This window comes from Fringilla coelebs, assembly GCF_963513975.1.
Source record: "Fringilla coelebs genome assembly, chromosome: 1".
Classification (NCBI taxonomy): domain Eukaryota; kingdom Metazoa; phylum Chordata; class Aves; order Passeriformes; family Fringillidae; genus Fringilla; species Fringilla coelebs.
This window is the reverse complement of record NC_140028.1, coordinates 141,554,809-141,582,680: the sequence shown is the minus strand read 5'-3', so window position 1 is coordinate 141,582,680 and position 27,872 is coordinate 141,554,809. Positions and strand designations below refer to the sequence as shown.

Genomic DNA, 27,872 nt, shown 5'->3' with positions numbered 1-27,872 from the left:
CACCACAGAATGAAATCTGTCAGTATAAGAGACAGCTCTTTATATATCCAACAGCAGACATGATTTCAAACAAAACACCATTTAAAACTAGAGTTTTACATATACAAAAATATTTCATTTATATAGTGTTCATATGTGATTGGAGGAGTGAGGCTTCAGTGAAAGATTAAGGTCTGTTTTTGCCATGCAGAGCATGTAATTCTTGCTCTAAAATACTGTATGGTTAGAAAATCTTTTACATTGTTTTTTTGAGAAGGGGAGCTTCTAACTGGTTTGGTGAACACTGTTAAAAACCAGCAATGAATATTTCACTTGGACCATAGCACTGCTAAAAGTTACTAAAAACCCCTAATGTTGTAGTCACACAGATTGCAGCTGAACACCCAGAGAAAAGCCAAAGTCATCGTTTGACCCATGAGGGATCTTTGGTGATATCTGCATTTTCTGGGCCAAGTACAGCTTGACCACGAGTGCTCTTCCCAGCTGCAAGGTACCTGGAAATAAAAAAAGACCAAAAACATAAATAAGTGAGAAACTGCTACACTGCTACATTTGGTTAACCACAGCTCTGCTGTCAAAGTTAAAAATACTCCCATCTCAGGAAGAGTGTCCTTTGCTACGTACAACTTGTATTGTGCCCACTCATCACAACAGTCTCTCCTTAACCCCGTACTTGGCTGTAGTGGAATTCTTAGTTCTACAGTGGAATTCAGAAGTCACACACAAAATGCTACAAGTGGAGTAGAACCAGTTCATATAGAGCACTCATACCTACTCATATAGTCTACCCAGACAGTTTCTGGGCCTTTCAGAGGTAAATCAAACCCAATCTCCCACAAACTCAAGAGTGTAGGAGGGAATTACATCTGCTAAACATGCAATAAACAGGATATAATTAACATATCCTTTTCTAGGTTACAGAAGAAAATCGTGAAAGTAGACCAAGGGAAGAAAACCAGTAACTTAAATGTGACAACTGAGCACAGGCTTACTTGTTTGACACATCAACCAAGTTATCACTGTTGACAGCAAAAAGTTGTTCTCTGTGCGACTGCTTCATTTCATCTGAAATGCCATACAAGAAATGACCCATTCCTAGGGAAAAGAAAACAAAACCACACACTGCTCTGGTGCACTGGAACCTGTCACAGCCACATACAGGAATGAGAGCAAACTACAATAGGAATGTGTGCTCAAAAGGAATAGAGACTTCCATCAAACCATCATGCTGAGGGAATATCTAACTGAATCAAGCAGAGTAAGTTAAAACCAGGCTGAGGTAGTAACAGTTTCCTATTTAGAAAAAAAATTCTATTTTGGCAAATGATTTAGTTTGTCAAAAATCTGAACATAGCGGTGGTCCAGGAAACTTTTAGACATAATTCATTCTGAAGAGAGTCTGTTCTAACAAATTTTAAACCAACTGCATTTCATGAAGCTTCTGTTTTTGGAACGATTTTATTTCCAATCAGTTGTGATGCATCTGCAATGTGAAGGTTTGCTCACAGTTTTGTACTGCACACAGAAATCTGCATACAAATGCTTTAATTTTTTGTTGGAGTATTTGCCCACAGCATTTTAACTGCTCCTTGAACAACCAGAGAACTCCAAAATAATCACATAAAAGCTTTTTGTCAGGCAAATAACCATAGGGAAATAAAGGTGGCTGGGAGGATTTGAGTCAACTTAGTCCAACCTCCTACCCAAGGCAGGGCTGACTTCCCAGCCAGGCAAGGTTTTCACATCCATCTGCAGTGCCCAGTGACTCAAAAGCATGAAGGGACAGGTGTTCCTTGCACCAGTTCCCAGGCCTCTGGAACAGAGCTCTCCTATTCAGTGCTCTGTTAAGATCTGGGTTCAAATGCCAAAGACTGTTCACCATCCCTCGCTGACACCAACACCCAGTGTGCAGGCACTGCACTCTTGTGCATCTTGCACCCACTGCTTTTCAACTGCCCAGACCAAAGCCAGATCCTGACAGGTAAAAGCTTAATTTGAAGTGTTCTTGTTTAAAAAGTTAGTGCTAATACAAGCACATTTTAAAATAATGCTGATCTTAACCTTGTAATTCCTTTGTGTATGGGAAGGAAATGTATTTTAACTGGGCAAGTTTTGGATTGAAATTCAGCTAGAGAGCAAGGGAGGAAAAGTGAGGACAGCACAACTACATGGCAGTAAACTGAAAAGATACTACCAATGCATCAGGAATGTGCAGATCTGCAAAGCAGCTAAAAACACCCTCCACCCCAGCAGACAGACTTCTGTGCTTTATCTTCTTCAAAGAACATATGCACAAAGGGCTAGTGACATTCACAGTCAATATGCCTGCTTGAGTCAGGAAAGCAATCCCTCAAGCTCTTTTTGAATCAGAGGACCAGGATTTCTTTTCATTTGTCTGCATATAATGCTCTCTACACCTAAAATAATTTTCTCAATCTACCTCCATGTGACACAGAGCAGCAGTAACACAAAACTTCAGCAGAACCTGAGTGGATGAGGTGTTTCTGAAAAGGAGCAACAGGAACCAGTAGATTCACCAAAACTGCCATTATCTCTCATCTTCAAAACACAAATCTTATCATCTAACACAGTTTAGCAAACTGTTTTCTTCCCTTTAAACTGAAATTAAAAAGAAAATAAACACTGACAGGCCTGGGAGGATGATGAGAATGTACCTTTGTCTGAAGGAGCTATTGGTGCATCCACAGCAGCAAACACTGCTAGTTTAGCTTCATCAATATCTTGCTGAGTGAATTCTCCAGATTTGGCCCATTCGACTGCTTTTTCAAATGTTTTCAAGGTGGCTAATGAATTTGGGTCTCTTAAAAGAAAAAGAAAACATAAAAATTGATTACTCCAGTCTTAAAAAATGAAAAACCAAAATTCCTTTAATTTCACTTCATTCATAATTTACTATGCATCACACATGGGGAAAAACAAATTATAAACCTCTTTTTTTTTTTTGTACAAAAAGAGGTTATGGGGTTTGGTTTTGCATTTCTTTTCCAGAAGAAAGTAGTGTTACAAACCAAGCAGATTCAGAATTTTAGATACACAGGTACAGAAGTTCAGCTGCCTAAAAGTAGTTCCAAGATGGTGTAGAGAGAAGTGGTGTAATAAAAGCAGGTCAGGTAAGCCAGTGCTGTTCACAGTGGGCTCAAAAAGCACCACTGCCATTACTGCACACACCAGGAATATTTATGATATGCCCTATCTTCTCTCAGTTGCTTTTCTTGCCACACCTGTTTTTACTCTCTGTAAAACAGGTGCCACAGGTTAGCTACTAGTGAAAAGTTGAGGACTACTGCCAGGACAAGTCCTACCAAGTTGAAACTTCACAGAAAGGCCAGACTGCTCAAACCTCAGTAAGGAACCCTGACCAAGCACTGTGCCAGCCTGCCTTTGGGCTAGGAAAACAACTGAAGCCAGGACTCCATCCACACAACACTGCTAGTGGGGATTACAACTATAATGCCTCAGCTGAAATTCCATCAGAAAGTGCCTTGGTAAGCTAAATACAGAGTAACTGTTCTGGACTGGCAAAAGAGAAGAACAGAAAAGGAGGAGCAAGCAGTTCGAGCTTATCACCAGCAATGCTTTCTGCTGAATCTCTGATGATTTCAGCCAGCTGCTTTAAGGATGATGCATATTTTCAAACTCAGGACCCTAGGGAACATCACCATTCTACTTCATGGTCTCAAATTTAGAGTAATTTTAAATTTCCTTTTCTAGTGCCTCCATAACCCAGAAATGAACAAGTGCAAGCCAATTATAGATAAATCTGAAACTGAGACAGTAAACACCAAGGTGCAGAGGTGCAGCAGTGGTTGCTACCAGCAGAGATAAATTAAACTTTCCCAAGGATACAAACACGATAAAGCAAGGATGGTTTTATTAGGCAATCTAACTTCATCAGCACTGAATCACTCACTTAATTTCATCCCTTTTATTTCACTTCTTCATGAAAGACTGCTACAAGGAAGTCAAAAATAAGACACAGCAAAACACAGTCAGTGGTCCCCTCAACCATCAAGAGGAAAGAAATGCATTGTTACCTGTAGGAGTAGAATGTGAATATGCCATTTTGACTAAGTTTAGCACCTCCACCATAAGCCCCTCCTTTCTCTCTGATTTCTGTATGCAGGAATTTAGCTGTCATCAACCGTGCGAGAATTCGAAGGCTGAAATGGGAGAAACAGAAGCAGTGAAGATCTGAACTGGGCAACAGTAATAGTCTCAACTGCCTCTAAAGCTCACCCAGATCCCCATTTGCAATGCACTGCTGCTTGTAATCTATGACACTTTCAACAGCAATGCTCACTGTTTAATAACAGCTGAATAATGTCACATCACTGTAAGAGAGGCACTGAACTTTGTTACATGCAACAGGACTGTCAACTCAGGATATGTCCAAGTAGGCAGGGCAGTTTATTCCAAGGTAGGGGACAGCAGCCCCTCATTCCTTAATCTCTCAGCATTTGCAGGGCTGCTGAGGGCCCAGCCATGCAGTATGCTTTGTAAAGATTTTGTGACAAATGCACTGCAAATGATTTTCTATCAACACTCCATTTTCTGCAGTCAGCCCAACCCTTTCCATTTTGCTTTGTGCTGTGCAGTGCAGAGGAGCTCCCTGATGTTCTGCTTCCCACCTGGCATAGTCTGCAGCCGTGTAGGGAACTGTTCGAATGCATTCCCCGATGTAGTTCACTGGGAAGGGAAGTACAAAATGGGTCTTCATCTGGCATGGCTTGAAAGTAGGATCCTAGGAGAAGAACACATTATTGTCACAGTTAGCAGCAGACAGAATTTACCCATCTCATTTTTTTGAGAACTAGGAAATTCTGCCCAACATACAGACACACAAATGCTAAAGCTGCCACTTATCCTACCCTGCAACCAGTGACATTTCCCTTGTGCCTGTATCAGCAATCCAGTACAAAGAATTGCCTTGGAAAACTAAAGGAGAGGGACACCACACACCAGCTACCCATCCTTGAACTCCCCCTTCTCAGTTCTGCAGATTCTGAATCACTACCCAGGAATTTGGATTTAGCCACGGATTTACTTTGATTGAAACGTGTGTTCATAATTCTCCACCTGTGTCACACATGTACATGTCACCACATCATAGCCCAACCCATCCATTCTAGACATTGAAAACAGAGTCAAGAACTGTGTACTCACAAAAAAGAAAGCTATTTATGACAGCAACTGTAGTATTAACTCCTGCTCAAACATGCCCTGCAATAGACTCAATTCTTCCTTACAACCTCACTTCCAAACTTCCAGTCCCCTTAATGTCTCTGGGCCTTGGCAGAGCTTGCTCCTTTGCCTCTTTCACACATGCACCTGTTTGAGTGCTCACTCAGGCACAAGCAGATCCCCACACACCTGCAGTGCCACTATTTCAGAACTCCCTATCCTTTCTTAAATTCAGAAACCCCATTCCCAGACCCTCATACAACTCTGGCTGGGCCAGACAGAGCAGTGCATTTGCAGCACTGGGCTGAGCTCTCCCTGCCCTCCCTTCTAAAAGGAGAGTACAGGGTATGCTCTTCATTCCTGTACCCAAATACAGATCTTCATCTTCACCTAATTTTCACTAATGCTCTGTGTGAGGTGTCACTCACATTCAGAATCATTTAGGGAGGAGACCAAGGAAAGGAAGGGACTAACTGGGAGTGATTGAGTTGGATGGTTAGTTGTGGAACTGAAGGGCATGAACTATGTTTCAGTGCTTCTGTAACAGTTTAAGATGGCCCATTACCATCAGTAACAACCCTGTAATACCAATATCCCTCACCAATAATGTACTTACATTAACTAATTTCCTTGTGATCTGCAAACCAGTAACCATTTCACTTCCCACAGGTTTCACTTCTGAAGATTTCTACAAGAGAGCCAGTTCTCATATTAAAAGATGATTTAACAATTTAGACCATGACTACTGCAAATGCAACTCCTTCCACTCAAACCTCTCTAAGGCAATTATCAAACCATGCCTTCACAAACACAAGCAAGGTACTCAATTGCTTCTTCATATTTCCTATACAAATGCCAAATTATTTTCTTCCAAGAGTAATCTGGCACTGAGACACACTGAGACCCAGATTAAATGAGGCCCATAAAGTTACAAACTATCATTTCACTCATGGGTAAAAAACTGGAAGCTTATTTCAGTTTCACCAGAAATTAAGACAGCTCTGCATAGTGACAGAGCAGACCCTTTGTCAACTCCACTGAATCAAGCATATTTTGTGCCAAATGTCCTGAACATCCTGATAACAAAACAAACTCACATGCAACTGAGGAACTGCACATCATGCCCTATTTGCTTTTGGCCACCACTTCAAGTAAAGCTCAGCTAGAAGTTTTATGCAACAAGGAAAGGAAGAAACTCTTTTTCCACATCCCAGACTGAAGCAATAAGGCTTCAGGGTAAGGCTTAACAGCTGATTTCCTGCATTTCTATTGTCCACTGTGCTGCAGTGAAGACACTCCATGGCAATACACAGAGCAGCTGATCTCAGAGATGTCTGGCAGATTTCTTCAGTCATCTCTACATGGACACAATATCTGAGTTCAAACGTTTCTGATTGCACAATGGTACTGACATGATCAAGCCAACTGTACTTGATGCCCTAATCACAAATGACAATTTCTCACCTCAATCACATGTGGACGAACAGGTTTTCTCTCTTTTTTACTTCTGGCTATGCCCTTTAGAAATTTCTCTACTTCTTTAGATGCTTCTGGTATCTGCTGAGGTGCTGCATTCACAGAACATCTGTCAAAAATACATATCAAATTTTTAAGTATGGTTTTATGTTTTTGGAGAGTCTTTTATAATTTGTACCACTTTGTCTTTCTAAACATTTTCTATTAAATCATCAGAATGTTAGGTCAGTGATCTCAGGTAATCATTAACAGAGAGAGGGCAAAACACTCAATCTAGCATCTGATGTGAAAAAAATTACAATCCAATTGCTGTTCTTTTGCTTGTCCTAGAAGACTTTCAGACCAAAAGTTGAGCAGTAGCTGTCAGACCACTTCTGTGCACAAGACAGGACTAGCTTAGTTTTGCAAATAAAAATGTCTCTGAAGGAAAATAATGCTCTCTGTATCCTCTCTTTACAGGCAGGCCTAACATGGTTTTGAACACTACAGAAATTTACATGATTTCATTTATCATTTCATGCTTTAAAAAACAAAACTTTGCAACTTATGTCACTTCAAACAGACCCATTTTTGGAACTAATGCATCTGACATTAAACTCCTTAATGTGCTCTCTTTACTTTTTCCAATATATGCATAAGGCAAGTTTCAGAATGTCACTGTTTTCCTTTTAGGAATGAAACAAAAATCCAAACCAAACTATATTCAACTGTTATAAAACAATATAACAGTACTTTTCTAATGGGCACCTTGAAAGGAAAAACAAAAGGCAGATTTTTGACTGTTTCTGTAAAACTGCACAGATCACTAAAAATCTTTAGGCACAACTGCTACCTATAAAATTTGCTCTAAGTTTCTCAAACCATTTAAAAACTGAACAAAATAAGCTACCATAGCTACTGCTCTGTAAGCAAGGGTAATTTAAATTAACATTTCTGTAGTTTTTCCACAGAAGTCCCATTTCACAAACCCCAGTACACCATGAGGTGCACTGAGAAAAGCATATTCACAGGCCATGGCCTCTCTTTAACCAAAATTCCCCATTCTTTTTAGCTCACCTGATGTTGTCACTGTTTAATAAGTATTTCTTAATGCGCGGTAGTTTGCGTAGCACTGGTTTAATATCAGGCATTTCTGCTATTCTCTTCATCAACTTCAGCTGTGCAGGAAGGGAAGGCAGAAAGACCACAGATTAAATCAACAGGAAGAATTAACAAAAAACAGCCTGTAACTCCACAGTCAAGGATTTGGGCCTTGCTGAAGGGCATTATTAACTTCTCACCTGATCCATCCCACTGAACATTTCCTGCAGCTCTCCAGAAGGTGTAAGGTTTTTGCTGGCTCTAATAGAGGCATATAAATGCCCACAATCTGGAATGCCATTTGACAGCTCCTGGGCAGTCTTCTTAACCAGCACTCTGAAATGTTCTTCCTCCTCGAATCTTGGGCTGAAAAGGAACACAAACACGTCTCATGCAAAAGGACACCAATGAAATTTATTTTACTGAATCATTCATCATCCCAAGTTCAACAAAGTGCATTTAAACTGTTGGTTGTCCATTTAATCCACTATATAGTCATGCTTTTGATGCAATATGTAAATTTAGAAAGACAGAGATAGAATTATGAAAATAAATCCCAAAGTAGGACCTCTAATAAGAGAGGAATGGTTGGGGGAAGAGTGAAAAAGAGAACCCCAAAACACATGCAAACCCACAAACAAACAAAACCCAATGTACTGTACTTGTTAAATATTTCACTCCATAAATTCATCATGTCTGGCAGATTTCTATCCAAGCACAGAGATGAAAAGAGCACACCCTGAAGGAAAAAAATAAACAAAACACAAAAAACCCTTCACACAAGACAACCACAGCAATGGCCCAAGAAATGCACAGTAACTTTTCATGGACGTGATACAATGATGCCAATCTAATGCTACACATTACAAAGTCACTCTAATGCAGGCTGTACTACTGAAATGAGAGCAGACATGAAATGTGATTGCTCTTCTTACAAAGCAAGCCTGGCAATTCCTCAATTTCTTTCCTCAATTTCTTCTTCTCAACACCAAGCAGCAGTTCAGACACAAAATTTTGTATTTTTTCCCCATGAAGTGCAAGTTCTGTTCTGGGGTGCACCTTTCTCCAAGGGAATTCCCTTAATTCAACTCCAGGATCCATACAGGGCAGACCCCCAGCAAACATGCAGAAATCTCAAGAAATATTGCAGAACTGTTATGCCTAACACATAGATCTAATGATGCTGCCAACAGTGACATAACAAATTAACAGCCAACTCTGTGTGTAACACCACACCTTTCTGTTCCCTCCCTCTGCTTCCAAAGTATTTTGGAGCACTCAAAAACATGGTGACAGATGCTAGTGAACCACTGCCTTAGACATCAAGCACTCACCTTAACACAAAACACTAAGTTACTGAAATGATCTAATTTATATCTTACAAGGACTTTCAATGCACATTAGCTTGACCCTCTACCTGGAAGCCCTGACTGACCCTTAACTACAGACCTGCTACTGCAAGTGTAACATCTGCAAGGTCATGATTCAGTTACCTGTTCATAGACATCCAGGTGTGAATCATCTGGAATGATATGTGGGCTAACAGACATTCCACCTGTTTTTAGTTCTATTTTCTGGGCTTGTTCCCTGTAATCAAGGGCTCCACATCCCATCCTGTGAAAAACAAGAGAGATTTGTTTCCCTTTTTAGTGTATGCCAAAACCAAAATCCATGCAGCATTAGTAAATTAGTATGTTTAGGACAATACTAATTTAGCAACTAAACAATTTGGTGGATTATCAAGCAAACATAATACTTCATGTCTTATAAAAGCTTCCCACCAAGCTTTTCAATTAAAGCATCATGCTAATTTAAAATGCCGTATTAGAAAGCATGCCCTATGTGCAGGCTTGCTACCAACATCCTTAACTACATTAATAACATAAGTAGCTCTCATCAATAAAAACATACTCCTCCCAGCCCAGGTCACTTGTTCTGCTCTGTGCTCCTCTTTCCCCTGTGATGGGGTCACTCTTTCTGTCCCCACATGGAAAAATTGCACCAGAAGTCTCTTCAAGCAAAAACTTTAATCTTTGCTAGGCTATTTCTCATTTATAGAAATTTTCCAGTCTGTTGAGGGAACACTTGTGTTGAGACTGGGCAAAAAGGCAAGGCATAGACTGGTGGAGAAGGGAAACAACTTAGCAACACTGGGGAATAAAGAAGACTTTTTTCTGCAGGACACCAACTTATCAGCCTTTCCCTTTTATAGTAAAAACAGATGGTGAATTATTAAAGTCAGTATTAGTATTTTGGCAAGCTCTATTACAGCCTGTTGCTTCAGCTTCTAAGAAAGCAAACCTCTCACCTGGTGATGACGTTGCAGAAGAGCGGCACATAGGGCTTAAGCTCCTCAGGAAGCGTGTTCAGGCTGGAAACAGCTCGGAAATAAACCACCCCATTGGTTGGCTGAGCACAGTACTGGACAGGAATGTCATCAGCTAGGGATAAAAAAACAAAAGTAAAGAATAACCAGCAGCTTCCTACTACAAACACACAAAAGTAAAATGATTTCTTACAAGAACATCTCATTAAGAATAATTTTCTGCTTCTGTTCTGAAATTTTCTGTATCAGAGCCACTTCTTGTTTAAATTTTGCACATTATACTGAATGCTGGACCAAAGGGTTTTTTCTGTTTCTGTCCATAGTAAGGTAATGGACAATTGGAAAAGAGAATTCTTCTAACAGTGAAATAACAAATCAAGTAAGTAGTAACTTGTTCCTGAACAAGTCAAAAAGTTTTTCTTCCTTATTTTTGCCTTCATCTGTTCAAAAATTGAGGAAAGCAGCTTCTTGTACTGTACACTCTTCCTAAACCAGGTCATTACAATTTAGACATCAGAATTTTCCCCAAAACAGGTAATTTTCTGCATCAAAATTAAACCCTCTTGACACTTGCTGATAAATCAGAAAAATGTCTGTTAGAAATACACAAAAGAACAGTATTTACCTGCAAAATTTTGACAAACTGTAACAAAATTCAGAACTACCATCTCCTATCAGTCCTTGGGGAAACCACTAGCAAAGCAGGGACAAACATGCACTGAAATTATGAGGAATTACAGTAACTTATTTTTTTTCCCATGTCTCCTGTATGTCATATTCTGTAAAAAACAGGTGGGGAGGGACTGCAGTAAGGAAGGCTTGCAGCCCTAGCTGCCAAGAGTTCTGCAACCCAGTAAGCCTTTGGAAAGTGAGGAGATTGCTCAAGAGTACTGAATGTGCCAGCAGAGACTCCTCTGAGTGCAGGGCAAGGTGGGAGCATGCCTGCAGCAGGGAGCTGCCAGCAGGAGCTCCTGCCAGCCTGGGAAGGCCAGGAGGCTGTTCCATGTCCGTGCTGCCCCTCAGAGGCGACAGCTCTGTGGATCCACTGCCACCTCTGCCCAGAGGTGCTGGGCAGGAGGAAAAAGAGCACAGCTATGGGCCACAAAGCCAGTCCAGGTGCTGGGCAAGGGGCCACAGCTGGGCCAGCAGCCAGGGAACAACCCAACAGTTCTGCTCTTTGGGACATGAGACAGTGGGGACACCAACCTGTGAGTGCTGTCTCCAGCACAGTGAAGGGGATTTTGGGCTCGATGTCAGACACTTTTAAAGCTGGGAGACAAGAGGTATCCTGAGGTTTGCTTTGAAGAGCAATTAATTCCAAACCTAGTAAGAAGAGAATAGCAAATTGTTATTTTCAGCTTGTAGTGAAAGTGCTGTCAAGACCCAAAACCTACTGAGATGATGCAGACCAGAAAAACTCAAGAGTCAAGTTTGGAGTCTTCTATCTGCAATTTTGCAAATATTTTCCTAAAGCAAATTCTGCAGATTATCATGTAACAACAGTAAAGAAAACGCTCTTGTTAGATTCTCTTTCCAATCCCCTCTTCACAACCTGTTTACAGTAACATGCAATTTAATCTTTAAGTGACACCTGCCAGTCTGTCCTGTCACTCAGCTCTGCAAGCATCGACCCAGACCTGGCAGATAAGAAGCTTCTTTCTAACCCAATCTGTTACAGTTCTTACTCAAGTGCTCTGTCAGAACACTGATGCAGCTAAATTGTTGTGATTACTTTCACATTTCAGACTTTCAGATACAAGCTGGTCACCTCTGAGTACTCTCCAATTTATCTCTGTAAGTAGAAAGCCTCCTCTGATTTCGTGCTCCCCTATCTCCTGTCACACACCAAAGCTTCAGAAGATTAATGCCACGTTTTTGGAGGATTTCTGTGACTAGACACTGCTTTAACAAAATTAGATGACTGCCCACAGTTTTCAAGCATAAGTTATTCTCCAGAGTAAGTGAAACCCAGCATTACTTTTATAGTTGGCTTTTTAACCAGAAAATATAAGAAATATAATTACAAAATACAAGTTTTACAGGAGCATGGAGCAGACCTCATGCTCATAAATAAACACCTTCAAGGTACATGGTAGGTAAATATCTGAAGAGAGGGTGCCAAGAGGATGGAGCCAGACTCTGCTTGGTGGTGCTGAGCAAAAAGACAGGAAGCAACAGGAGCAAAATGATGCAGAAAAATGTTCCAACTGAACACAAGGAAGAACTTCTTTACTGTGCAGTGACCACAGAACAGATTGCCCACAGAGGGTCTGGAGTCTCCCTCACTGGAGACATTCCAGAAGCCCCTGCATGCAATGCCCCGTGCTCTAGGACATCCCTGCCTGAGCAAGGAGGTTGGCCCAGATGACCAACTGTGGTTCCTTCCAACCTGACCCATTCTGGGATTCTGTGAATTCATCTTCCACTCAGTGCAAGTTAACATGGGAAAGAACAAACACATTGGTATTTTAAAACAATTTCCTTTCTTCTGCCCTAATGAAGACATTGAGCATTCTATTTTTGACTGTCAAAACTAATGAAATATAACAACCATACACTGTAGTGTAAGCACTGCCCTGCATAGCCCTGTAACACATACACACAAACTTGCAATGAAAAAACCCCATCCCTTTCAGAGTAAATGCTGGAGAGTGCCGGAGAATTTAAGATATTCTACAGAACAACAGCTAAAAAACCATTATACAAATAAAAATGTGAAAAAGCAAGTTAACCTTTTTCAAAGATTTGTGTTTTTTCTTCTTCAGAAAGTGCATTGACCTTTTTTTCCAGCTTTTCTGCTTCCATTTTAGCTTGTTTATCATGGTAGTCTTCCTCTGGACTCATTGAGAGAGTCAATTTGTGCGGATTATCCTGCAGAAATACACCCCAAAACAAAGCATTAATTCTGAGGGCAACATCCTTGCCTCAGCTCATTGCTCCATCAGCAGCAGATAAACAGCCTGTGCATCATTTGGCTTGCATGTTATCAAAAGCATCACGACCACACAGACTGAACCCTTGGTTTCATACAGAACAAGCTGCTGTGGGGAAGAGGCTGCTCACCACTAGAACAAGCACCAACAGACTTCTGCTAAGTTTCACTCTAGAGTCAGAATCCCTCAACAGCACACAGTACTCATTAGTTTAATTAAATCCAGGTAAAACAACTGTACATAACACTACATGCCATTATCTGGAGGGTGTTCTAAGATGGGGAAATTCTGTTAAATGCAGGAGGATCTGAATAAACACTTCTTTCAACCTGCCCAAGCTTGAGTGCACAGAGATCCCAAATGATGTAGAATGTGCATGCCTTATCCTGCTCAGAAATGCATTACACATCAGCCTCACTGCCACAGAACTCCAGGCATTATGCAAGTGTCATAACTGCTGTTGAATTCTTCTTTGTTTATACCAGACTGGGGAATTTTAATATCAAAATTACTCAAGCAGCTTCCATTTTCCATAAAGGAAAGTGAGGCCAGCAAAAGACAGTGACCTCAAAAAATGTCCATTTCAATACAGGAGTCGAACAGCAACATCTGGCACTGACAGACACCAATAATTTGGGACAATGTAATCAGATTCTGTTTTATGAGTTTATCTCCTCCATGCCTGTGTGCAAAAACTACAGAAACCTGAGTACGGAGTAAAAGAGAGAAATGTGAGATTAACCAGCCATAGTAAAATGGACAGGATTAATAGCATTCTCCCCCTTGCTCCCTGCCTGCTTGCTTTAATAATTTCCCAGCACAAGGTACAACAGTGCATAACCTTATGATGTAAGAACATCCAATTATTCTCATCATTTCCTACCGAGATGTGCCTTTGCCTTAGCTCCCTCAACAGAACTGTACAGTAAAGCACATTCACAAAAATACTGCACCTGGATTTTTTCCCTACTGAAGCCAAAACTTTAACAGCTCCCTACTACCTGCAGGAACTAGTAAAGGTTCTTAGAAAAACTGGTTTCAACTGATGCTACTGACTCTTGGGTTTTTTTGCATATATTAGAATCTAGCTTTACTCCAATCAGGGTGACAGTTACTTTTAATAAATCTGCCTTTCAAAACAAACAAGTTGACTACAAAAAAAATACAAACAAAAAACCTACCACGAAAAGCAAACAAACAAAACAAAGCCAAAACAACAAACAAACCCCACAAAAAACCCACACCACTTTTTTACTGCTATCAATGGATTTTTTTTTTCTGGGATTATCTAATTCAGGGCTCCAGAATTATTCAGCATTATAATGCCTTTACTAGATATTTTTATTTCTGCAAAAACTCCAGAAGAACGTATGGAGGGGAAAAGAAAAGAAAGAGCAGAAAGTAATTGGCACTGACAGCAAGATTCAGACAGCAGTTCAAGGAACATGAGCAACACCAAGACAATCTTACTTGAAACCAAATCCTTTGCAAGGAAAATGAGATACACCTTACTATGTCAATAATAAGGAACACACTAGGTCCAAAATTCTCTGTTCACATCTGAACTTCTCATAAGGAAGATGATGTGCCCATTCTACAGGAATCACAGTTTGGTAAAACATTAGCATTTTATCAGTATTCTATTAAATGGGGTTCCAATTGACCAGCCAGATAATTTTTTTTCCCCTTTGAAATGTGGAAACTTAAACCATTAAAACTAGCATGTTTCATTTGAACATGTTGCTGCTCAAGCCACACCTAGAAACAGGCAATATGGTGATAAAAAATTAGCCTTCAGTTTAACTCCAAATACAAAATTGTGATTTAAGAATTAATACAAGATAACTTTCTGTAGGTTTGCCTACCTTAAAGTATGCTTTAACTTTTTCCTGAAGAAATCTGGGATTTTCTTTAAGACACTGCTTGAACTGAGAGACTTTATCTGCAATCTTCAGAAGCTCCACTGGATCCCCATCTTGATTCCAGCATGAGGCTATGTACTGAATGGGAAAGAATAATAATTAGGTAAGCAGGACAATCCATCTGCATTTCTCTGACAGCATCAGGGTTCCAAAACCACCTTAACACCTGAATAGCAGACACAGAGTGAGTAATCCTAATGTAGCTGTAGGGGGAAAACTATTGCTCAGATAAAGGTTCTATTCCATCATCACCTATCCTCTGTTCTCTCCATTCTTGCCTCGAATTTCACCATACCAAACCACCATTTCTTAAATTATTACCTTTTTTTTTTTTGCATAGCTGTTTATATCTAGAAATATACTGTAATATTATTTAGTCACTCACATTAAAATTAAATTTAGTCACATGAAAATTTTTCAGCTCAAGAAAAAAGGAAAACAAACAGGTGGTAGAGACAAAGTAGCACATACATACTACAGTTTTGTTTCAGCTAGATGAAATGATTTATAAGAAGGTGACTTAAGTAAAGAATGCAAATTAGATGAGACTTTGGAGAAAGAAAATACTAAATAACCAGAAATATCCCCAGGGTATTTCTTTTATTTTCTAATTTGAGTTTGCTCAAGTTGCTACTGAAAGTTCTCCAAAACAGCACAAGTGCAAGATATCAAAAGTTTCTCCATTTCTGCTCTGTGTGAATGGGGAAAAACACAAAACACAAAGTATAAAATCCCTGTCAAATCCACTTCTCTTTTCTTACCTCTTTAATTACAAGCAGCTTCATAAGCCTTCAGCATTTTTCAGCAATAACTATTTTTATCTATTCTGTGGAAATTCACTAATATGATACAAAGCAGAGTATTATTTTAGAACATGCTTGAGCTAATTCTCCTGGAACAGAAGCAGTCACTCCTTATTTGAGGCCATAGTGGAGTCATTACAAGCTCGGTCCTGGTTCTCAGTAGGCAGCCTAAAAGTTTAATTATGTATTTAAGAGCATTGTCCAAGCATTTTTTGAGCACTGACAGGCCTGGGGCCATGGCCACTTCTTCAGTGTCACAGTTCATCCCTGGCAGCTCAGCTCCACACAGCCTCTGCCCCTCACAGCAGGATGTGGGGAGGATCAGAAGGGTAAAAGTGAAGGAACTCATGTGTTGAAATAAATGCAGTTTAACAGATAAAGCAAAAGCTGTGTGTGAGCAGAGCAAGCCAAGGAATTCATTCCCTGCTTTCCAGGGGCAGGCAGATGTTCACCATGCCCAGGACAGCAGGGCTCCATCACATATACTGGTGACCTGGGAAGACAAACACCACCACTCCAAACATCCCCTTCTCTCTTCTTCCCTCAGCTCTTACTGCTCAGCAAGGTGTGGGACAACCCTTGGGTCATTTGGGGTTGGCTGTCCCCTGGTGTCCCCTCCCAACTCCTTGTCCATCACCAACCTCCTGGCTGGTGAGGGGGACAAGCAGAGAAGGGCTTGACACTGTGCCAACGGTGAGCAAAACTGAGAACAGCCCTGTGTTACCAGCCCACAGCCCCTTCCCAGCCATGGGGAAGAGATTTAACTCTATCCCAGCCACCTGGGAGAGCTTGCTCCAATATCTGACCACCCTCTTGTGAACAGCTTTTTCCTAATATCAAAACTGATGCCACTTGACTTTCACAGGATCTTTGACAGCCCCACACAACATCCTTCATTGTTAGACTGGAGAGACATGGATTTGATGGATGGACTATGGGATGGATAAGGAATTGGCTGGATGGTGACAGGGAAGCAGTTGCATTCCAATGGCCAGCATTGAAAGGGAGATCAGTAACAAGCACAGCCTGTCCCTCAGGGGTCTGTAATGGGTACAATGCTACTGAACTACTTCATTTATTACACAGCCAGTGGCACTGAAGGGACTTGCAGCAGGTTTGCAGATGACACCAAGCTGAGAGGTATAGTGGACACTCTGGAGGGAAGGGATGCCATTTCGAGGACAGGCTTGAGGAATGCACCTACATGAACCTCATGAAGATCAAACAAGGCCAAGTGCAAGCTCCTGCACTGGGGCAATGACCAATAATCAGTACATGTTTAGTGATTTAAGGTTGGAAAGCAGACCTGTAGAGAAGGGCTTGGGGATACTGGTAGATGAGAAATTGGAAATGAGCCCACAATGAGTGCTCCCATCCCAGAGAGCCGATTGTATCCTGGGATGCACAGAAAGAATCAGGGCCAGCAGGGTGAGGGAGGTGATGCTGCCCCTCTACCCCACTCCCATTAGAGCCCACCTGAGGTACTACATCCAGCTCTGGAGGCTGCAGTGCAAGACAGACATTGACCTGTCAGAGTAGGTCAGAGGAGGACCACACAAATGATCAAAGTGCTGGAACACCTCTCCTACACAGACAGGCTGAGAGACTTGAGGTTGTTCAGCCTGGAGAGGGAAAGGACTTTAGAGAGACCTTACTGGGGCCTTTCAATCTATGAAGTGGGCTTATAAAAGGACTTTTTACACGCCCTGTACAGACAGGACAAGCAGCAATGGTTTTAAACTGAAGGACAGCAGATTTAGATTGGACATAAAGAAATTCTTTACTGGTGGTGCAACAGTGGAACAGGTTGCTGACAGAAGTTGTGGGTGGCCCATTCCCTGGAAGTGTTTGAAGACATGTCAAAAGTGCTCTGAGTAACTGGATTTAGTGAATGATGGCCCTGGTTATGGCAGGGAGGTTGGACCAGGATGATCTTCAAACGTCCCTTCCAAAACAAACCATTCTATGATATCTATGACCACTTTAGTTATAGCTAGGTACCTTGTAACTAGGCCCTCTTCAAAGCCAATTTCTGAAACATGCCTTCAGAAAAACAAACTGAAACATAACTCTCCTCTACAGGAGTTTTAACCCTAAATGCTGCAAGACTGGTTTTTAAAAGCAAGAAATATTCAAGAGCTTTCTTGTCTACAATGAAGGCGTAGTGGTTGAATCAACTTCAAAATGTTTTACCTGCATAAATATTTCACCCAATAGAGTTACTCTCAACAACTGAAGATATGCCAGAAAGTACTGACTACTAAAGTCAGGCATATTTGGCCAGATTTACCATGAAACACGACAGGCACTTAAATATCCACAACTTGCCTATTTGGCTGCATGGCAATCTGATTTGAAACAGCTTTTGTTTGTGCTCACCCATTTACAAATCTCCTGATAATCCAGGGCTCTCTTTGCCTAACTGTATATATCTAGGAATGAAACCCTGCTGATGCAAAGAATATACATCACCTGAAAGACAGAAAGCAAAAGAGCCACTGAGGAGCTGAAGCTGCCGCAGTGCAGAAAGGAACAGAGGAGATTAAAGACTGAGTGGCTGGAAGAGACTCTGATTTCCACAGTGACTGCAAATACTGCACCTCACTCACTCCAATCATAAAATAACTTGCAGTCTCCTTCAAGACACAACATTCTGCTGTGGAATGGATTTTCCATCACAGTTTGGTATTAAAATTTGAGGCCAAGAATTTCATTACTGTACATTTTCCCTTGCGAATCTAGAAATTAACTTGCAGCAGTACAATCCTGAAGTCCACAGAAAAATACAGTCCTTCTATTTGGCTTTTAGAAAATACAGAGGCATCTAGCCAAAACCTACAGTTCCCAGAGCCAGTATGATATGTCCCTCACAGAATAACCAGTGCTACTGCAATCAAAGCTGCTATTCAGGCAAAGACAACAGGCTCACTGCCTGATTAACTCATACAGTGGGAAGTCCACAGACAGCCTGACAGCTACTGGAAAGAAAGATGTACACAATACAACAAAGGAAGAGCCCTTAAGTGGAAAGTTTTACATATCAGGAGCTGACAAAATGACCCTGTATTTTATAAAGACATAGGTGGTAGAGTTTTTGAACTGTTCTTAAAAGAAACACACACACAGACTTACAGATGTCAGGGCAAGTCCAAAACTCGTCGACTGATGCTTCAACTGTATTTCAATTTTGTGAAGTAGAGCTTCAATCCTATCTTCCTCAAATCCTTTCCTTTGGGAAAGGGTGATGAGAGAAGGAAATTATATCTATTAACTGATCACTTTAAGTGAAGTTATGAAAATGAATTATTAGATCAATAAAGGAAGCATTACAATATAATGTCTTTCATATTGAATAAAAATTGGTATGGAATAATGCAATCATGTTGTATCATTTAGAGAAACTGAACTAACATCATTAAACTCCTGAAGGTTACACTGATGAGAACAAACTACAATAAAGGAAGTAGCAGACACAAGTTGTAAGAGTATTGAACAATATTACTTCTGCTTTGATGCCTTTATTGTAATGTAACTAGATTTTCAAGGCATGTTATTATATACAAGTCTGTATTATTACAAGCCTACATATTATTATATTGACTATGAGTATTCTTAAAAATTTAGCATTACTCACGCAATAACTTCATCAACTGTTCTGTCAATTATCTGTTTCACAGTATCAATGTCTCTTTCAGCAATACCCTGTAGACCCACACTGAAATAAGCTTCTCTTGTAGAGCCATTAAACCTAGAGTAAAACATAATCAACTCAGTGACAAGTACTAGAACTTAAGCATTAAAGCTGTCAACAAAGGCAGGAGAAGGGAAAAAAACATCCATTGTTTCTACACAGACACACAAGATTTAAGAGCTAGATAGAAAGTAAAATAATTACCAAAGAGGCAAGAAATGGAACTTAAAAGCACTTTTTGTTCAATTTCAGTAGTAGTAGCCACTGTTTTAGAGAAAGAAAAACAGCTACAGAAGTAAAGCTGGTATTTTCTGTTCATCTTCCCATTCATCTGTAATTTCTTTCAGGTACAGAAGTCTTTTTAAGGTGGAAATTTTAGCTGTGTGTAACATCAAACACATATTTAAGCAGGTGAGTGGAACAGTACTTCTAAAGCAGTATTTGTTAAGGAAGTGGTTAAGGTGAAGTTTTCCACATTTGCTGCAATTGTTACCAACTGTATTAAAAACATTTATAACAGTAAAGACAATTCTGTCCAAGCTGTCAAGTAGGGTTAACTACAAAGCTCATCTTTACAGAGACAAAATGGCACTTGCAGAAATACAGAACACCTAGCAGTTCAAAGCCAACAAATAAAAAGCTATAGGTGCTCATGCACTAATAAAAAACACTATTACAGGTCTAAAAACCACAGAAGGAATTCAGTGACAGGCTCAGGCCCTGGATTCTGCAATACTTATCTCTGGGCTCAAACTTATGCTTGTAGATTCACCACCACAGAGTCACTAAAACAAATTAAAGCCAGCTCACTGAACAGTTACACTTTGTATCAGTCCAGCCAAACTGGAAAAGAACCGGCTGACAAAAAAAGACAACATAATCCCTACTTCAGTGTCTAAAGAAGGATTTCCACTGCCATGATCTGGAATATTAAGATGTCTATAAGGCACTGGCATGCATAACACAGGACTTGCACAAAGCCAACTACTTCACGTAGAGACAGATCAAGCCAGGCAGAGTAAGACAGAGTAAAATTATGGGCGAGCATAATAAGGTTTCCCACTCAAAACAACTGAGAGAGCCACTGGAGAAAAAGGTATTCTTTTTGTCATTCCCAAGTCTAAAAATCAGGCAGATGAATCATGCCTGGAAAGCACTTCCTTCTTTGTGCTGACAAAAAAGGCAAAATGTGATGAGCAGCTGAGCCCAAGTTCAGTGCAGATAATGCACCCACCCTCAGCCTGCAGTGTGCTCAGGAGTGGGCTGGGAGCTGCAGTTGGAGCAAGTGTCAGCTGAAATACCCTCTTGTAATGACCCTGAGATTAGCTCAGTTGGTCAGAGCATGGTGCTAATATCCCTGAGATATTGGGTTCAATCCCTGTATGGGCCATTTTCTTAAGAGCTGGACTCGATGATCCTTCCAACTAAGAATATTCTGTGCAATATTCTGTACTGAGGTGATGGCAAGTTAACAGCACCTGATTGCACAAAGACATCTGTGACAAGCCTACCTCCTACTAAACCACAGAATTAAAGCAATCAAAGCAATGTGGTTACAGAGAATAGCTCACAAACACTTCAGAGTAATACTTAAATGTCCAGGATGAAAAACCCAGGTAAATTAAGGCACTGAAGGCATTCCATATTTTATTCCATCTATCCATTTTTATGGCTCATAAGCTGTAAACAATACAACTTTGATTAAACCAAGTTAGCTTCAATCTAAGTACTTTGACGAGACAAGAGTTACATCTGAGAATACTTTCCAGTTCACCAGGAGAAACTCTTACAACATTTTCATATTAAACTAAGATTACTCTGGTGTAAATCACCAGTATAAGAGATGAGTTCTTCCAACTTTGAAGTGCTTTTTAGTTTTTCTAACACTGTTTATAGTGATGAAATGTGAATTGCAACACTTACCCAACATCAGGAGAAAAGTCTGTACCAACGCCAGACTCAATTAAGGCTTTGTAAAAAGGAGAATTAGGCCCATCAACCAACAGTGAAGACAATAGGCTTAGAGTAAATGTTTCAAAAGTATCTGTAATACTGAAGAAAAACAATTAGTTCTTAAAAACCATATGTGACATCCAGTATCACTGAGTCCATTTCAAGAGAACTAGAAAACAAAGGTAGAGGGAGTAAGGGAGAAATAATTGTCAGCTGTGAAGCTCCCACATCAGACCTTAGGGAAATAAGAGGGCTCTGCATCTTTCACTTGTTATAACTACCAGAAAAGCAATTTAAATTGGGCTGCAAGGGGAGATAAGTTAGTAGCAGGGTCACACAGAAGAGCTTGCACATGGCAGGAAACTGAAAGGAAGACAAGGTTTTCAAATGTCTCATCCACTGAACAGTTCTGTTATGTAACACCTGTTTTTTCTTGTGTCTATCCTCTAAAGCAAATTATTCAGCCATTAAACTTTTATTTACTAAAGCAGGACTGATCTATTTTCCCATGGAATTATTTTCTTTAGAGATGACATTTATCAAGAGGGACTGGGGACAAGAAGCATGTCTGCACCTTGCTTTAAGATCTAAAATGAACATTTTATTCAGAATTTCATTTTGATATACTTACTCTGTCAACAAGTAGCTGACACTGACAGTGGTCTGCTTGGAAGGATCAGCAGCAAAGGAGTCTAAGCCACATGTTACCCTGTGTTCTCTCTATAAAGTACAATAAATGATATACAATAAATTCACAGCAGAAGTTACAAACAAACTAGAACTTGCATCTTCATAGCATCATCTTTCCAGTTATTTAAAATAATTTTACAAATGTTCATGAATAAATTCAAGATCCATGAGCAAAAACACAAACACAAATTATCTTGAAAAATGAGTGGCATCTCAATGTTTAAAAGTGGACAATATAGGAGAGGTTGAAGAAAAGTCTGGCCATAAAAAACTTTCTGAGCTATTTTTGAAAGAAATATTTACACTTCTGGACAAGCCAGGGAGGAAAAGGAGGAGAGGGAGGAAGAGAACATGAAAATTATTTTTTACACCAATGTTGGAAGATTAGCTATCATTAGAAAGCTTATTTCTTGACACGAAGAACCACATTTCTTTCATTAGCCCTAAATGCTTTCCATTAATAAGTGCTTCAGTGTTCCAAATGACAAGGGACTTAAAAAAAAAAAAACAAACAACTGCAGGCAATCATTACATTACTGAAACTCAAAAGTAACTGTAGTTTGTCCCCCATGTAACCAAAAATAAAAATACTTCAGCTCATTTACACAATTCTAAACAAATGAGTAACTCCAGCAGGTGAGGTTAAAATATTAACCTGAGGGGTTTATGGGTTTAGTGGTTTTGCTTGTTTGTTGGTTTTACTTACAGGCTTATCCCAGAGTTTCTGTTTTGGGATGTCAGTATTTGATTCAATTCTTTCAAATTTTACCAATGCTTCCTCATGTATTTGCTTCAGATGTTGCTCCAGTGGAAAATTACCATAAGTGAAAAATCTGCATTTCAAATAAAATATTGGGATTAAGTACTTGATTTAATATGAAATTTACAGTAGCTACTTGTATTATACTCTGAATTTCATGTACTTTTGAGTAATTCTGTTACATCTGGAGTGGAAAATAGTTTGATGGGTCTTCAACCTATGCAACACATATATATAAAACATATATATAAAACTCCCAATCTCTTGATAAAAATCCACATTTCTCAGCTTGTGGGCCACAAAACACCTAATTATCTTCATTATGTTCAGGTTTATTATGTTCAAATTTGTTCAGTTACAGGAATATACAATGTTCCAGAAAAAACAGTATTAGTAATTGAAGCCAGAAACCCAGTGCTTCTAAGCTCCAGAAAACAAAATTCTTATGGTCCTCACACTTTAAGTATAAAATACAATGACCCACATCCTAGGTTTTGTCTGTCTATAAAACATGTCTGGGTTCCATGGGTCACTCCACCAAACACATTCCCACACCTAAAAGACTTCACTGGACCAAATATGAGCACAAGCTTTGCCTCAGGTAAATCTCATCCCCTGACAAAAATCTCAACACCAGCACAGCAGGATACTTGAGATGATGAGAAAAATCAACAGATTGTAAAGTCACTGTCAGGACACAAGCTGATGTTCCATAAGTGAATTAATCAGAATAACAGATTTGCTACAAAATTAATACAGGAAAAAGAATTATTTCCCTGCATGTAACTTTCAAATTGCCTTCCAGTTTAAACACCTTATTAATACCAACCAAACCAGTACCTGAATCAAATGACTATCCATTATTTAGAACTCACTACAGAAACATGCAATGCAGGAGGAAATGAAATCATTCATTTGTAACTTCTAACTCAATCTGTGTTACTTCAAAGAGGACAGGAACCCTTAGATTAATCTCTGCTACTTGTATCCTAACCCCCTAACATTATTGCTAAGTACTCATTAGTATGCTCCCTTTCCCCCCAGCTCATATGAGTTCAGGTCAATCGATCCCCAAAACACATCTGCATGATCAGGCAAACAGACACACCTGAGAAAATCAGCCACCTTTCCTTTCTGCTTTCAATTCATTCTTCACTGCCCTTTCTAGAAAAAATTCCTTGCTTCCAAACTGTTTTAACTACTGTAGGGCCCAGGTTATCTTTATTGCTGGCCACATGGATAAAAACACCGTGCTTCTGGTTTTCTCCTCACAAAAGCACAAAGCACTAACCCAGTAACCTAGGAAGTTAGTCACCAATCTATCTCACATACCTGGAATTGCTTGGATGATAATGTGTGGCATGGAACTGCTTAAGCTGCTCCCATGTAAGGTCAGGAATACATAATGGATCTCCACCAGAAATTACACCATAAGTGTGATCAGGAAGGATTTTGTTCTGCAGGTGCTGTGCAAATATCCTCTCATTATCTGTCTTAATAAGAAAACACCACATTTCAGCTGAAGCCATCAAAACACATTTAAAAGAGAAAAGGGTCTCAATAATAAGACCTCGGAGCTCTAACTTACACAACCTCCTCACATGCAGTGCAATGTACCTTAATAAAATGAGCAATAGTTCAATACTAATGTAAGAAGAGTATTTTACAATAAAATCCATCAACAAAGTGCCTTTCTATAGGTAAACAAAACTTTTGACAGGCTAACTTCAAAAAATAAAATCTATGCAACAGTGTTGACTTTACTGAAAACTTAAATCTTCAAAATGAGAAATGGAAATCTCTGGTGCAATAATACCATTGATAACCTATAGCTGAAACTACTTTATCTATAAGAATTCAAACCAAACATCCACAAAACTTACAAATGCCCCTTTCATTTCATTAAAAACAACTCCTTTGAAGACTAGAGGTGTCTGAGGATCAGCTGGGTTCTCATGTTCTAACCTCCAACCTTCTTGCCTGAAAAATTAATAACAGAAAATGTTGAGAGTTTGAAGGTTTTGCTCATTTGGGGGTGGGGGGAGGGGGGGGAAGCTTTTTTTTTTATTTAAGGTTTGCATACATCTCAAACTGTCTTACCAGAAATCTAGCTGACGTAAACATGGAAAGAAAGCTGCATCCAAGTACACTGACAGGAGGTTCTGAAAGTCCTTGGGATTTTGTGTTGAAAATGGATAGAGTGTGTAATCACTAGCTGCATACAAATAAACATAAAAATAATCAGAACTTTAGAAAGTCTAAGGCACGTTTTGCACTTGCTGATTTTTACTTTCTCATCCATATAAATATCTGGAAGAGAAGAAATGTACTAAATGAACTGTATTTTTGCCGAGGCATACACATGCTTAACGCTGCAGCTATTTTACCACGAAAACTTTGCTTTAGCCATATATCCATATAAATAATTAAATGTATTTTTGGATACTACAAAGCTCTAGCTCTACTGAGACTTTGTAACTGACAAATGAAAAAGACTTATTTTGTTGTCTTGCTTTGTTTGCTTTTTAATACCTCACAACATTCACACCCAATAATAATGGCTCTCCAAAGACAAATGAAGGAGAGCCAACAGACAGCTGTACTGCAATAAAACCTCAAGCACTTTAAGTGGCATTCCTTTGGACTTACCTGTGAATGCATTCATAAAAGTGGACAGTGACCTGTTTAACATTTTAAAGAAGGGATCTCTGCAGGGATACTTTTGGGAACCACAGAGCACCGTGTGCTCCAGGATGTGAGGGACCCCGGTGCTGTCCATCGGAGTGGTTCGGAACTGGATACTGCAAGAGAGCACGGAGAGGAATGCAGTCACTGTGAGGAGAGGTGCACCCGCTCCTGCCTGCACCTGTGACTTATGGGAGCATCATCCTGTCTAATAGCTAACATGGCACACACCAGATGCCGAGTTTGACTTCTTCAGACTCCTGAGTGCTCAGCCATCTTTTTCAGAGGGAGTACAGCCTCTGCACTTCTATTTCTGGAGTTAGCACAGAAGTTTTCAGCACACGAGTAAACACATTTATTTTTATCCAAAAGGCTCAAAAAAACCAGCTTCATGGAAGGTTATGATTGCATAATCTCTGTCTCTGAAAGTTTTCAAGGCAGGAACGGGACCTGAATTAAACACTGATCCTGTTTTGAGCAGCAGATTGAACAACAGACTTCATGATATCTCTTCCAACCTGAAAAATCCTAAGAAGTCAGTACTGTCCTCCCTGTTATCACAGAATAATCCAGCCACGATGCCAGATTACAACTGAAAAAACAGGAGGTGATTTGGGGATTCAATGTGCAAAACCTATATTAATGTCTTACCTGAACAGATTATTGGAGTCCTCCCGAGCCACATGCAAATACCTGGCTCCAGTACCATCGTGACTAAGCTTCACTGCAGTCAGGAACAGCTCAGGAACAGCTGTCACCTGCATTGGAAGAAAACATCTGTATTGCAGTGTGGCTTCAACTAGGTCAAATAAATCATGCATGATATAGGAATTACAGTTTGTTGGTCTTATACATAATACTGGCTTACATAGTATAAAAAAAAAAACCTGCTCCTGTGGTTTGAGGGGAAAAAATAATTACACAAATGGAAAATAAAATTTAAATTAAATTTTTAACCCAGTTAAAGTATACTACCAGTGAGGAACCATACTTTATGGTACAGATAAAAATTGAATCCGAAATACAACAAGAAAAGGCATATATTCAAATGTCAGTGGCTAGGGCAAATACAGAAAAAGCAAGGACCCTGTTATACCACCAGCTCTGTCACTAGCAATCACTTCTCACAAATAACCTTTACTCTCTACTCCTGCTTTCTTCCTTTGAAAAAGTAGAATAAATTCAACATATTTCCATGGCAGCTTTCCAACTTAGGTAATAAAAGCATCTTAGGAAATAACGTGTTACTTGAATACGTTTATCAAAACACATTCACACAGTGAAGTCCTGTTATCTGTCAGGACTTTTGGAAGGCCACGCCGAATGGTCACACCTGCAGCAGACACATCTGCAGCTCGTGGGGTTTATTACTTACTCTACAATTAGCTCCCTATAAGAATATGTATTAATGGCACCTAAAGCATTTGTCCGCAGAGAAGTAACGACGAGGCACTCCTGAATCATTTTTACGACTGCCCACCCAAAGCAAGTATTTAATGCGCAGACGCCTGGCCTCACCCAGTGCCTTCTGAGCCCGGGGAAGTTTCTGTACACAAACAGAGCGAACGCCAGTGGCGGCGCTCACCTGGTTCACGGTGAAGCCGTGGATCTGCTCGCCCACCCGGTACTGCAGCGCTCTCTCGTTCGCGGCAATGCTCTTCCACCTCCACGCCCTGCGGCTCAGCGACCTGAAACGACACAATTCCCTATGAACAAACGCGCTCCCGCCGGCGGTGTGGCAGCCGCGACCGACACCGGCCCCAGCGAGGGCTCCCCCGGCAAGCAGGGCCCTGTGCCTGGGTAGGGGCTCGGAGCTCCGCGCCCCTCTGCCGAGCGCCAGGGGCCGGCGCCGCGCAGGGTGAGGGTCCCCGGCCGCTCGGCGCTCGCTCACCGGCCGCGGCCCAGCAGCCCCCGGTAGCGGCTCCACATGGCTGCGCGGGGCCAGGCGGGCCGGGCCGCACGGCGGAGCGCAGCACAGCGGACACCGGCACCCGCGCAGGCGCCGCCGCCCCGCCCGCATTGGCGGCGGCCCCGCAGCTCCGCCCCGAGGCGGGCGGCGGGGCCTGCCCGGCCGGCCCTGGGGCCGTGTGTGACCGTGCTCCGTTTGCCGTTGTGGGAAGGGGGGCCTAGGATGGCAGGGGGATCTCTTGGAAATGCCTTTGCGTTGTTCACGGAGTTCTCAGGAAAATCGGCAGCTCCGTTGATTGTGAAAGGAGCGACCTTTGAGGAGAGCCTATCGCTTGCTTTTCCAGATTAAAGAAAACAACAAAACCAAGCACCCGAGATCAGTGTGCTCCGAGGGCTGCTCGCCCATCCTTGCCGGTGTATCGATGTGTTAATGCAAAGACTTG

At 40.7% G+C, this 27,872-nt stretch overlaps 1 protein-coding gene across 1 annotated transcript; it reads right to left on the bottom strand.

Moving 5' to 3' along the window:
• Positions 1 to 93: 93 nt before the first annotated feature.
• PITRM1 (pitrilysin metallopeptidase 1) lies at positions 94 to 27,541 on the bottom strand. Its single transcript, XM_084215279.1, has 27 exons — positions 27,413 to 27,541; positions 27,107 to 27,209; positions 26,173 to 26,279; positions 25,486 to 25,637; positions 24,937 to 25,051; positions 24,720 to 24,816; positions 24,169 to 24,329; positions 22,783 to 22,909; positions 22,018 to 22,106; positions 21,357 to 21,485; positions 19,377 to 19,490; positions 18,875 to 18,971; positions 14,883 to 15,017; positions 12,817 to 12,955; positions 11,291 to 11,407; positions 10,067 to 10,199; positions 9,252 to 9,372; positions 8,421 to 8,497; positions 7,959 to 8,124; positions 7,735 to 7,835; positions 6,667 to 6,787; positions 5,819 to 5,890; positions 4,650 to 4,762; positions 4,056 to 4,181; positions 2,676 to 2,821; positions 993 to 1,095; positions 94 to 494 (listed from the first exon to the last, which is right to left on the bottom strand). The coding sequence occupies exons 1-27, from the start codon at positions 27,448 to 27,450 to the stop codon at positions 401 to 403; spliced, it is 3,093 nt and encodes a 1,030-aa protein (XP_084071405.1). The 5' UTR covers positions 27,451 to 27,541; the 3' UTR covers positions 94 to 400.
• Between the last annotated feature and the right edge of the window lie 331 nt (positions 27,542 to 27,872).